General features: G+C 45.5%; 1 protein-coding gene across 4 annotated transcripts in view; it reads right to left on the bottom strand.

Moving 5' to 3' along the window:
• The window catches only part of INPP5E (inositol polyphosphate-5-phosphatase E), a 57,306-nt gene extending 50,038 nt beyond the window's left edge, over positions 1–7,268 (bottom strand). For all 4 annotated transcript variants that reach the window (XM_054997539.1, XM_054997540.1, XM_054997541.1 and 1 more), the window contains exons 1-2: positions 7,154–7,268; positions 3,354–4,115 (exon numbers count right to left, since the gene is read on the bottom strand). In XM_054997539.1, the coding sequence (XP_054853514.1) occupies positions 3,354–4,066 (713 nt within the window). In that variant the 5' untranslated portion in view covers positions 4,067–4,115; positions 7,154–7,268. The remainder of the gene's footprint in view (positions 1–3,353; positions 4,116–7,153) is intronic.
• Positions 7,269–12,375: the final 5,107 nt, after the last annotated feature.

Genomic DNA, 12,375 nt, shown 5'->3' with positions numbered 1-12,375 from the left:
TGAATGGTTGCTAGTTGGTAAAGATCTAATCAGTTCAATTTACAAGAATTTTCTTGTAAATGATCTATTTCCTATTGTGAGGAAATAAATCATTTCCAGTATGGCATATAAATGAGATGGGACATCTTGTTGGTATAAGAATGTATTGTTAAATTTATTACTTATATAAATGTTTATGAACACATGAAATTGAAATTCATAGTTGTTTACATCTATAAACAAGATATATTTTTAATTTGTTCTGTAATGATCATTTTTTAAAAAAGAATGCCAAGTGCTTTTATAAAAAATGTTCCCCGGGGCTACAGATCCATTATTCTCAATAATCCTTACAACAACACTGTTAAGGTTAGTCTCCCACAGGTACTCCACAATGCAAGCAGGAGGTAGCTGAGGGGAGATTACTGCTTGTCTAAGAAAATCCAGAACATTGGAGACCTCTGCCTTTAAAAAATCCTTCATGGATTTCTTGTTCTAACAGAACTATTTGAGGGTTTTTTTTTTCTTTTTGCTCAATTACTATTAGTTTTTGAAAGAAAGGTCTACTCAGAAATCACTGCTGACCCCATTCAACCGCTATTCATAAAAATAAAACTTCAGCTTATTGGATCCTTGGCAGCTTTAAGAACTTGTTTACTAGATTATACTCTCTCTAATTTCATCTGCATAATTCATATGCATAGATTGCTATGTTTTGGTAACCCCAACACTCTTGACTCAGATTATTTAAGTCCAGTCATACGGCTGTCCATGGAAAATGAACACCTTGTTACTACATAACGGCTGTCCTCCTTTGGAGGTTTTTAAGCCAAGGCTAGATGGCCATCTGTCAGCAATGATTCTGTCACTCAGTATGAACTTAAGCAGATTGTGAGGATGAGCCAGTGCTCGGCTCTCGTGGCTGGTCCTTATATATGCTCAGGGTAATGCCAATTGCTGCTCTGGGGTCAGAAAAGAGTTTTCCTCCAGGCCAGATTGGCCAGGGATCCTGGAGGTTTTCTGCCTTCCTCTGGGCACTGAACAGGGGTCACAGAAGGAATGAGGGGGAGGATAGCTGTGGATTTCCTGCATTTTGCAGGGGGTCCCTTCCAGCTTTGTTTTTATGTGGACTTTTTTTCAATTAATACCACAGATGAGGTTACAGCTGAAACTTTTTGGGAGTATTTCATAGGAAACGTGAACTATAAAGAACTGAATGAGAAACTTGAGACATTTTAACCTAGTCCTTGAAAATATCTTGGTTGGGCAGAAATGCTACCATTGCCCAGTGAGTACATTACCCTAAACCTTCTATGTACCTCTGATAATTCATGGCTCCAAATAAGACTTTCTGCCAAAATTAATTACTAGGTTAATTTGGCACAATAAAAGCCTCAGAGATTGGCCAAAATACATCCCCACCCCACCCCCACCCCATCGCATCGCATCCCAGAAAATTCTCTCCCAGGCAATCTGGTCCTCTCAAGGGAAGATCCTTCTCCTCCCCACATATCAGCTTTAGAAATGTTTGGAAGGGAGACTTCAAGCATAGGCTGCAATTCAAAAGACCCTTCCCTGACAGTAAGCACTGTTGAATAACAAGGGATTTACATCTGAGTAGACCTACTTGGGCACATCTTGGTTTGTCATGCAGGGCTACCCAGGCACCTCTGTCTACCCCCATGAGGACACTTGGGATCACTGTGAAGAAAAGTGCCATGCAGGGGTGGGGTGTCTGTTCAATCAATCAAACTTGAAAAAAGCCCCTAATGTCCTCAATCATACTCAGCAATTCTAAGACGCTTCCCTGATCTTCATGCTATCTCCCCCGCTTTCCCTTAAGTTAGCCCGCTGCTCACCATGTGCACCTACTGACACTCGTCTCCTTTCAGCGTCTGTTGTTGTGTGTGGTGTAACTGATGGAAAATTTGGTGGGTCAATGGTTTAGAGGAAGGACTGTGTTCTGTGTGATTATAGGGCTGTTTAGTACAGTAACAACTGCCCCAAGGAGCCTGGAAGCCCACCTTGTAAGGAACGGGGCCGAAACTCATGATAGTGAAAAAAAACCAAAAGGATTAGAGCAGAGTTGGCAAAATTCCAGCTGGAAAAAAAAAGAGTAGGTGCATATTGGTTCAGAACCTTGCAGATCCAAAACTGAAATATTTCCAGTGCACGCCTCTAGTAAATATAGTGTGCTTATAGTTGTTAGGACTGTTGCACAGAAAATCAATCATGTTAGATGGGCTAAATATGGGATATTAAGTATGGACAAACCCCAGTACCTGTACATGGCCCAGGTTTGCGCATGGTGTATTTGCCTTCTTTTGCTAACACTACTTAAATTATTTATTTAAATTGCAAAACTTTTCCAAAGAACCCACACCACTGCCTTGAGATACTCTCGCCACAAGTCATTTAGGATGTTACTGGTAAGAACCAGCACAATGAATTCTGCTCAGAAAGAGACAGGCAGCCAGTGCAGCTATTACAGCACAGGGGTGATATGATCCCTTTACCCAGCCCTTGACAGTAGCCTGGCTACTACATTTTGGACCAGCTGAAGCCTCCAAGATCTCTCAAAGGCAAGCCAGCGTACAACAGTCTAACCTAGGTGTGATCAGAGGATGGATTGCTCTGACCAGATCACATTTTCTGAGCGACAAGCCGTAACTGGCGTATTATCGGAAACTGTCTTAGGTGGCCAGCCATATTGGTCTGCAGCAGAGCAGCAGGATTGGAGTCTGAAGCCAGTTGTCTAAAGAAGGAAGCTTTGACTTTCCAAAGCCTACACCCTGAAAATCTTGTGTCACTGGACTCAAATCCCGCTGTTCTATCGGAAATGGATTTACAGACTATGTTTGTTGAGATACCTCAAAATATTTCCTTACAAATGTTGTTCAGTTTTGATTCTCTATTGCATCATACAGAGGGAAAAATTAATCCTTCACCTTTTAGCAGACTGGTAAAATAGGATCTGGGGGTTCACTTTAATGTCTAAATCTTACATATTATGGAAGATTGGACTCTAGTTTACAATGTAATAGATTGAAAAATGGGCATCATTTGTAATGCACTGGAATAACTTATGTCTGTTACTGGAATAACATATATAACACTCATCCTTGTTCTTTTTGCAATTCTGAAAAAGTTTTCAGAGATTTCATGCTATACATTTGGAATAAATTAAATGCCTTTTAAAACAAAGCTTTTCTCACTCAAAAATAGATGTATTTCATAGGAGGCTTTTTTACAGTGCTCCCCCAAATTTTCTGATTTTCCATCAGAAAAATGAAAAAGAAATTCTTGAAAAAAGGGTTTTCCCCTGAGTTTTTCCAGGCCTTCACATCTCTCTACCCATTACTAAAAAGACATACCTGCTACGAACATCTCTGATACGGAGAGGTGTCAGAAGGCTGAAGGTGGACTTCATGGAGGCAGCGGAGCAATTGTCACAGACCATCTCTCGGCTGTGTAGCTTCGTGTCACTCCAGCTGCTGCCAGCCTTCGCACACAAGCTCCAGGAAGGAGGTCTGTAATCTGCACAATTCAGGTCAATCCTATTAGCTGTCCTCAGAGAAGGGAAGGTGCCGTCAAGTCTGAGAGAGGGGGGAGGACAGGTGGGCATTACTTTGGACAACTGAGGCTTGTTCTCACATGAGTAGAAAAAGCCAGTGTGTGGAGTTTCAGAGGCTTTGTGCAAGCTGTGCAGAGATTCCTGGTCACGGTTATGATTGCCACAGTAGGCAAGTCTGAGCACGCCAGGAGGATTTCCCTGCAGGGATCGGTTAGAGGAGCTCATCTCAGCAGTATCAACCAAGCACTCTTGGCTCATTCTGAAGAGTCTCCTCCTCCTCCAGAACAGTTCATCAAGAGAGGATGTTCGCTCAAGCCTTGGTTTCCGGGGAGGCTTTGGAGTAAAGGATGTAAACTTCCTATTTGCTTGGAATCCTTCTGGAGGGAATGTTAAAGTATCACTGAGAAAGGAAGGTTCCATTTCTTGCTGGTCCTCAGAAGGGAGAGTCCTGCTGTCACCTGCTTCCTTTCTTGCAGTTCGACTCATTCCCTTTGGTGGTGGGTTTTGTGGCATCCTGCCTTCAGCACTTGTGGTAAGGTTGTCCACAGTATACTGGCAGAATCTATTGGGAGGGTTCATGTTAGGGTATCAGCTACAAGGAAATTAAAGAATCATCCTCCCTTAATTTAAGGCAAATTAGGACGTTTTTAACATTTGTGAGAGAAACACAGAAGGTGGTCTTCACAAGGAATATAAAGAAACTAAACTGCATAGACAAATTCATCACTGAAACCAACCTACACGTTCTAAAAAGCCACCCAACCATTCTATTATAAAAAAAGGTGTTTTAAGATCACAGCATGCTTTCCAGCTGAGGCTCCCCAAAAATGTTCCACACATTAGCGTTCATTCCCATTTTGCAGATTGAAAACTGAGACTTACTTCAAAGTAATGACTCTGGGATCAAGATCCATCAAGTTCAACAGGCCATACTTCTGGGTAAGTCTGCTAAGGGATATCTACATAGATCACATTTGCAGAATACGGAACTAGCACTGGCATCTTAAGTGCTTGAACAACCAGACTGGTGGTATTTCTTTCTTTCTGCACACAGCAAGGGTTATTACGTGATCATCATGGCGTGATAACTGGAGGGAGAACACCAGCATAGAAACATAGAGCTAGAAAGGTCCCCACAGGTCATCTAGTCCAACCTTCTGCACAATGCAGGAAATGTAGAGCTATCTTCCACCCACCCCCACACACCTCCCTGAGTGACCCCTGCTCCATGTCCAGAGGAAGCAGAAAGACAAAAGGCACCCCCAGTATGGAAACTAAGAACACTCGGTGGACAAACCACACCTAGGGGTTAAAATAAGCAACATTAGTAAGTATAAATATATTCAATAAATAAATAAATTCAAAAGTCTAAAGTGATTTGTGCGCTAATAAATACTTACAAATACTTAAAAGTCCAGTTGCTATAAATAGAGGACAATAAATACTCAGTATTACAATAATCCCAATCAACGTTTGGTGTAGTGGTTAAAAGCGTGGGACTTTAATCTGGAGAACTGGGTTTGATTCCCCACTCCTCCAGTTGTAGCCAGCTGGGTGACCTTGGTTCAGTCACAACTTCTAGGAGCTTTCTCAGCTCCACCCACCTCACAGGGTGTATGTTGTTGTGGGGATAATGATAACATACTTTGTAAACCGCTCTGAATGGGTGTTAAGTCATCCTGAAGGGCGGTATATAAATCAAATGTTATTATTCTTATAATATCAGCCAAATCCAACAAGTAACCAAAAGTCTTCTCTTATAATATAGTCCAGTAATGTGTGTTTTCTTCTTTTTCTTTCAGGTGGTAGTGCCAAAGAGGAATGCTCAAATGAAGACAACAATTCAACAGGAAAGTATTCCAGACATTCAGAAGATTAGTTATTCAACTTATCTCTGTTTTTTTCAGGTGAAGATGTGAAGATGGGGGAAGGATCCAGAAGATCCCCCCTGCCCAGCTAAATAACAAAACTTATTTCATAATAGACACTTCATCAGGGGTAAAATAAGTCGGTCCACCAGAGCCAAGAAGAGTTCACAAACTCTAATGGACAAAACTTGAGTGCATTCTCTCAGTGCACCACAGAGTCAGCCGTTGCTCTTTGCTTAGTTATTATGAATGTTATTAATGTTGCTTAGTTATTTTTACCCCTAGGTGTGGTAAAAATTGTGTTGTCTGTCCACTGAGTTCCATGTCCAGAGGAAGGCAGAAAACCTCTGTGATTCCCGGCCAATATGGCATGGAGCATCCCGATACAGGTTAGGAACATTCTTATACAACTAGTGATGGATTTCTTACCACAGTAGTGACACAACTGTAAAACATCCACCATTCAGAAATTCTTCTAAGTTTTAGATGCTAAGTAAAAATATTTTTATTTGCCCGGGCTTTCTCTCTCTGTGCAACTCTTGCAGAGACTCTGCTACTGTTGATGCTGTTTTATTGAACTTTGAACTGATGAATTTGCTTTCTGTACATTTATGCTGTCATTTTATCCTGCTGCTTTATCAGTATTGCTGCACATTCTTAATATATGCATTGTAAACTACTTTGAACGTATTTTATAGAAAAGTGGCAAACAAATGTCATAAATAAAAGTATCTGGCCATTTTGCTGCATGCCCTGGTTACATCCAGACTAGATTACTGCAATGTGCTCTACAGGGACTCCTCCTGAGAAGTATTGGGAAACCTCAATTGGTGAAGAATGCTGCAGCCAGGGTGTTGCCTGGAGCAGATCACAACAAACATATCAGTCCAGTCTTGGCCCTTCTACACTGGCTTCCCAATCTGTTCCTAGGTGTAATTCAAGGTGCTGATCTGAAAAGCACTATATGGCTTGGGATCAACATCCCCGAAGGAGCATCTACCCCCTTATGAACCTACTGGGCCACTGTGGTCATCCTCTGAGGCCCCGCTTCAGGCGCCCTGGCTTTCGGAAACTAGGTGGGTGCCAACCCAGGAGGCGGCCTTCCTGGTGGTGGCACCGGGACTTCTGCTCCAGGGAGCTTCGCCAGCCCCCTTCTATGGCGACTGCCCACCAACGGGTGACGGCGTTTCCGTTGCATTCGGCCTTCCCTCAATTGTTCACGTGTGCAGCTCTCGTTGCAAAGGTGTTGTGCTGATTCTGATTGGTTCCAATAGTTTTAAAATGTGATTTTATTACGCGTGTTTTAATTTGTTAGCCGTTTTGGTGCCTTCGCGAGGGTGGAAAGGCGGGCTGTAAACGGTCTCAAACAGACACAAACAAACAGGCTAGACCCCGCGAGGGCCGCCCCTGGACCCGCCCCCCCCCGGATTAAAAGCGGGAGGGTCCCGCCGCAGGCCGCCCCTCTCTTCCAGGCGAGCGCCGGACTGCAGGCCCGGAGGGAGCGAGGCGGCCGGCCGGCCGGCCGGCCGCGACGGTCCGCTTCACACGGAGGGCCCAAACGGCCCACCGGCCCCAGCAAAGCACGGGGGGGGGGCGCCTCCCGCCCAGGGGCTCCGTGCGCCGCGCGCAGCGGAGGATGCCGAGGCCGGGCAAACCGCGGCAGCCTCCGGACACACCTCCGCGGGAGGCGGTTCCCCCGACAGAGGCCCCGGCGCCCCGCGGCCGCACGCACCTGCTTCTGCTGCGGGCCCGGCCCGGCCGCTCGCCGCCGCTGGGGCGCCTGAACCGCAGGCCACGGAGGCGAGGGCGGCAGACCCGCAGGCCGCGCGCCACCGGCTACTGCGGCGCCTCCCGCGGGCGGGACGAGGCCGGGCCTCCCCGAAGCGCCGCCCTCTCCTCGGCCGGGCAGGCGCCGGCGGGAAAGGAGGCCGCGGACGCCGCCCGCCCGCCCGCTGGGCTCCGGCCGCGCGCTGCGTCGCCCCGGCGACGGGGAAGGAGGCCCCGCCGGACGGGGGACGCCGAAGCGCTGGGCCGAGGGGGGCCCCGCCAGGCTCTCCCGCTCGGCCCCGAATGCCGCCCCGTCGTCGCGTCTCTCGGCAGCGTCAGCAGCACAGCCGCCGCCTGGGGCGCCAGGAGGCGCGAGACCGGCCGAATCCCTCGCCAGGCCCCCGGCCGCAGATTGCGCCACAAAAACCCCCTCTTCGGGGCCGGTTGGACCTTTCTAGCCCCCGTAGTTTTAGAGAATGGCTTAAGCGGGAGAAGTTTTCAGGCCTGTTGTTGGTTGGTTCGAATTAATAAACTAGTTAAGTTTAATGCCTGTTGAACCTCAAACCTCTTACCGCTACCCGACACGAGACTTCTTTGGGCAACAAGGATGAGGTTGGATTGCTGGGAGTCGAGTCCAGCAGTAAGCGCGACTGTTCGGAAGCGGTGCTGGCAGCCTCTGAACGGGGCCAGTTCAGGCACCAAAGCAGACGCGTGGAGCGACATTATAGCTGAATCGCCCCTGAATGCTGCCCTCCCCCGGCTCAACCCCCCCAATCTCCAGGAATTGCCCAACCAAGAGTTGGCAACCCTAAGATTGATTTGACTTTTAGTCCGCTCTCCCCGTGAACGGGCTGAGCAGATAACAATATTAAAAGCTACATGAAAAATTTACGTTAAATTCTTAATAGTTCAATCATAAAATAACTGAATGACCATCTCGAATTTACCCAGCCCCAATAAACATTTCTATGGGTAGGAGGTGGAGAGAACAGCCGCGGTCTCACTGATGGAAACTGGGGAGGGGGGTTACACTACCCCCCTCCCCAAACAGGAGACTGGTAGGAAAGCTCATCCATAACCCAGCCTCAACCATGTGAGGTGAATTTACCTGGATCTCCCAAGAGAGCTGGCTATACAGTTCCAGACCTTGTTTAATAACTTTGTCTAGTAGGTTCAGTTGTCTTCAAGCATGGTTGGCAAGGTGGACAGGTTACTCTTTGAAGGGTAAACTGCAAATTATGTGTAGCTACTTGATTTTTTTAAGGAAAGGAAGACTGAAATTCTGAGCACAGAATAAATAGGGAACACTAAACCCTTTGCCTCTGGCCCAAGTGTCCCATTAAACCACACATTACATATATGCAATGAAGCAACATAGCCATCCTCAATTATGTGTCCTCCAGTTTGGGAGGGGGGAGGCTCAACTGCATGCCACATTCTACATGTAAATAGGAGGAGAAATAAACAGATTCTTGTTTTTCATCAAGTTTCACCAGTATCCACAACTTCACTGTATTTTTTACTTCCTTCCTTTATGCCCTGCCTTCTCCCCACTAGGGAGACCTAATTAGGATCCAATGCAGTTTACATCATTCCTCTGTTCTCCGTTTAATCCTTACGACAATCCTGTGAGGTAGGTTAGACTGAGAGGGTGTGACTGGCCCAATGTCACCCAGTGGTAGAGCAGGGATTTGAACCTGCGTCTCCAAGACCCTAGTCTGACATTCTAACGACTATACTACACTAGCCAAGGCTAGAGCATTGAGAAGTTTACAGGGACAAAGCAGATCTGTTGTCTGGGAAGCTAGTAATTAAAACTCCGTAATTTCAAAAAGGAGGGGAGTGCAAAACCATTTTGCAGCTGAATTAATGTGAGACAGATTATTCCTTTTGGTTATTAATTTGGTGATTTCCATCTAGTGGATATGACATTCTCCATTCACAGACTGGACGGCAACAATCTGTGTACTGGATTTTTTTTGCACAATATGACACCACAAAGCACCACATGCAATGTTTTACAGTGGAAGCCATAGACATGGGTATGATTTCTCATTTCATGCCGCATTTTGGAATATTCTGTGTAGAAATTGTAAGGATAACAGGGCGCAGTTACTCTGAATTCCATGAAGTTACAATTATTTCTTTGATACTCTTTTGTGCTGTCTCCTAGAACTATTGCTGTTCAGCTAGCCAAAGGCAGGCAGCCTAATCCCCTCCGCTGGTTCACAGGCTGCCCACTCATCTCCCCTCTGGAACCAGCCAGCCTTTTCAATGGGAACTTCAGAAGCGCTGCGTGAGGTCCTCCCTCTCTTAGCCTCTGGACCACAAAGGCAGACAACGTACTCTACACACCTCAGCAGACTGAGGATAGGGAAACTCCTTCTCTGTCCACTCCTTTTCTCTGGAAACTCTCCTTTCCCATTTTCTCTTGCCAGCCCTTGAGGCAGAATCGGCACCTTGGAGCTGGGTACCTTAAGGGCTGGAAATACCTAGAACGTGATGGACAAACTCAAACTGTGCTGCAGAGCTCATTAGAAGATGTATGAGGCAGCAGTGATGCTGGACAACAAATCCTATTTTTGTGCTACTATTGTATCACTTAATTCACTCCCAGCTCAGTTCTTTAAAATATTTTGGTGCTTGTTAACTCTGAAGTCTGAAAGTTGTGACACTTCTGCAGTGTTTTTGGTGCAAAAAGTCTCATACATTCTGATTCTGATGCTAGTTGTAATATAGCTGAGATGCTACAATTGTATAGTACACCATGTGGTCCATTTATGGATCATTTTGATCTAGTACTGCAATGGTTGCTGACAGGATCCTGGTATCTGTAAAGGATACCAATTGTATTCTGGATCCTTGCCCATCATGTAAGAATCACATCAGTGAGTCCATGGTGGCCATCATAAATCAATCACTGACTCAGGACCTTCCCTTGGTTTCTAAAACATCTGCTACTGAAAAAAAATATTGTTAGAGAAGAATGATATGAAGAATTATCACCCAGTCTCTAACTTGCTCTTTGGTGTAGTGGTTAAGAATGGCAGGACTCTTATCTGGAGAGCCAGGTTGGATTCCCCACTCCTCTGCTTGAAGCCAGCTGGGTGACCTTGGGCCAGTCACGGCTCCCTGGAGCTCTCTCAGCCCCACCCACCTCACAGGGTGATTGTTGTGGGGATAATAACATAAATTGTAAACTGCTTTGAGTGGGTGTTAAGTTGTCCTGAAGGGCAGTATATAAATTGAATAATGTTGTTATTTGAAGGTAAGATGATAGAGCAGTTGCAGAATCACTCCAGGGGATTCCTGGGTAATGCGTCAGCTCTAGAGCCCTTTTGGTCTGGTTTCAGGCCATGGTACAGGATGGAGACTGTTGATGACTTTGATGATCTCTGTCTGAACGTAGACAACGGCCGTGCCTCTTTGTTGCTCCTTTAGGGTTTATCAGCAGCCTTTGGTGCAGCGGATCATACTACCTTGTTGAGACATTTGGAGGCAGAAGTTGGGATTAAGGGGGGAAAAACAAGGAAACATCAAGATGTATTCTAGTACTCTACTCCATATACTCTTCTTCCAAACCAGCAAAAACACATTATTGCATATAATGCAAATGTGAAAAAAAGTAGTCGTTTTTTCACTTTTAGAAATGGCACTGTTTTCGGGATACTTTTCACAATAGTTACTTTCCTAAGAAGCATCAGAGTAGGCTAGGGGGACCTTTACGGATTCAGGGGCAATGTGTACTGAAATTTTCAATATTTTTCACTATATACTTTTCAATATTTTTATCAATGATCTGGATGAAGGAGTGGAAGGGCTGCTCATTCAATTTGCTGATGATACCAAATTGGGAGCGGTAGCAAACTGTGAACAGGATGCAATTCAACAAAGACAAGTGCACAGTATTACATCTGGGCCACAAAAATGGGAAGCACAAATACTGGATGTGGGATACACTTCTGGGCAGTAGTATATGTGAAAGGGATCTTGGGGTAAGAGTGGACTGTAAACTAAATATGAGCAGTCAGTGTGATGCGGTGGCAAAAAAAGGCTAATTCAATCTTGGGTTGTATCAAAGGGGCCATAGCGTCAAAATCGCAGGAGGTCATAGCCCCTCTCTATACTGCCTTGGTCAGGCCACACCTGGAGTATTGTGTGCAGTTCTGGAGGCCTCACTTCAAAAAGGATGTGGACAAAATCGAGAGAGTGCAGAGGAGAGCGACGAGAATGATCAGGGGTCTGGAGACTGAGCCCTACGAGGAAAGGCTGAGGGCCTTGGGAATGTTTCGTTTGGAGAAGAGGAGGTTGAGGGGGGACATGATTGCTCTCTTTAAATATTTGAAAGGCTGTCATTTGGAGGAGGGCAGGGAGCTGTTCCAGTTGGCAGCAGAGGGTAGGACTCGAAGCAACAGTCTTAATTACATGCACAAAGGTACCGGCTGGATATTAGGAAAAACTTTTTCATGGTCAGAGTAGTTCAAAAGTGGAATCAGCTGCCTAGGGAGGTGGTGAGCTCCCCCTCACTGGCAGTTTTCAAGAAGAGGCTGGATGAATACTTGTCAGAGATGCTTTAGGCTGATCCTGCACTGGGCAGGGGCTTGGACTAGATGGTCTGTATGGCCCCTTCCAACTCTATGATTCTATGAAATTCTTTGACTGGTTAAAGGTTATTTCAGCCAAAAATGGAGGAAAAAATGAACACAGAAGTACAAGACAAAACCAAATGAGAATTTTCACAAATTTTGCAACATTTAGATGGAGATCCGATTTAAAGGCAGTCCACTCTGCTTTTAGAGAGGCTTTGGTTCATCTCCCAAATCTCGATTGCTTGACGCAGTCTCCTATGAAATACTCAGACGGTGTCTTCTTAAACAACAAACCTATTATTAGTGGTGGAGCCGCTCTTAGTAGCTGTCAGCATGGGACTGATAACCTGAGCCTGCTGCTGTGGGGAGGATGGAATATAAATAAATAAAAATGTTCTACTCCATATGTAACTGTTAGAATAATTAATCAAAACAAGTTACATATGTATGACTGTCATAAACCTCACTACCCATCTTTGTTCACCTTGCCCCTCTTCTCATTTCTTTGGCCCCCCAGAATCCTCCAGGCTGGTGGAGAGCCTCCTATGCCGAGCTGGCAACGCCAATAATCATGAGTCAAGTAAAATGTGAAAAGTGC

The sequence above is a fragment of the Eublepharis macularius genome, chromosome 14, assembly GCF_028583425.1.
Source record: "Eublepharis macularius isolate TG4126 chromosome 14, MPM_Emac_v1.0, whole genome shotgun sequence".
In the NCBI taxonomy this organism is placed as follows: domain Eukaryota; kingdom Metazoa; phylum Chordata; class Lepidosauria; order Squamata; family Eublepharidae; genus Eublepharis; species Eublepharis macularius.
The sequence above is the reverse complement of the archived record's forward strand: the minus strand, read 5'-3'. Positions and strand labels throughout refer to the sequence as shown.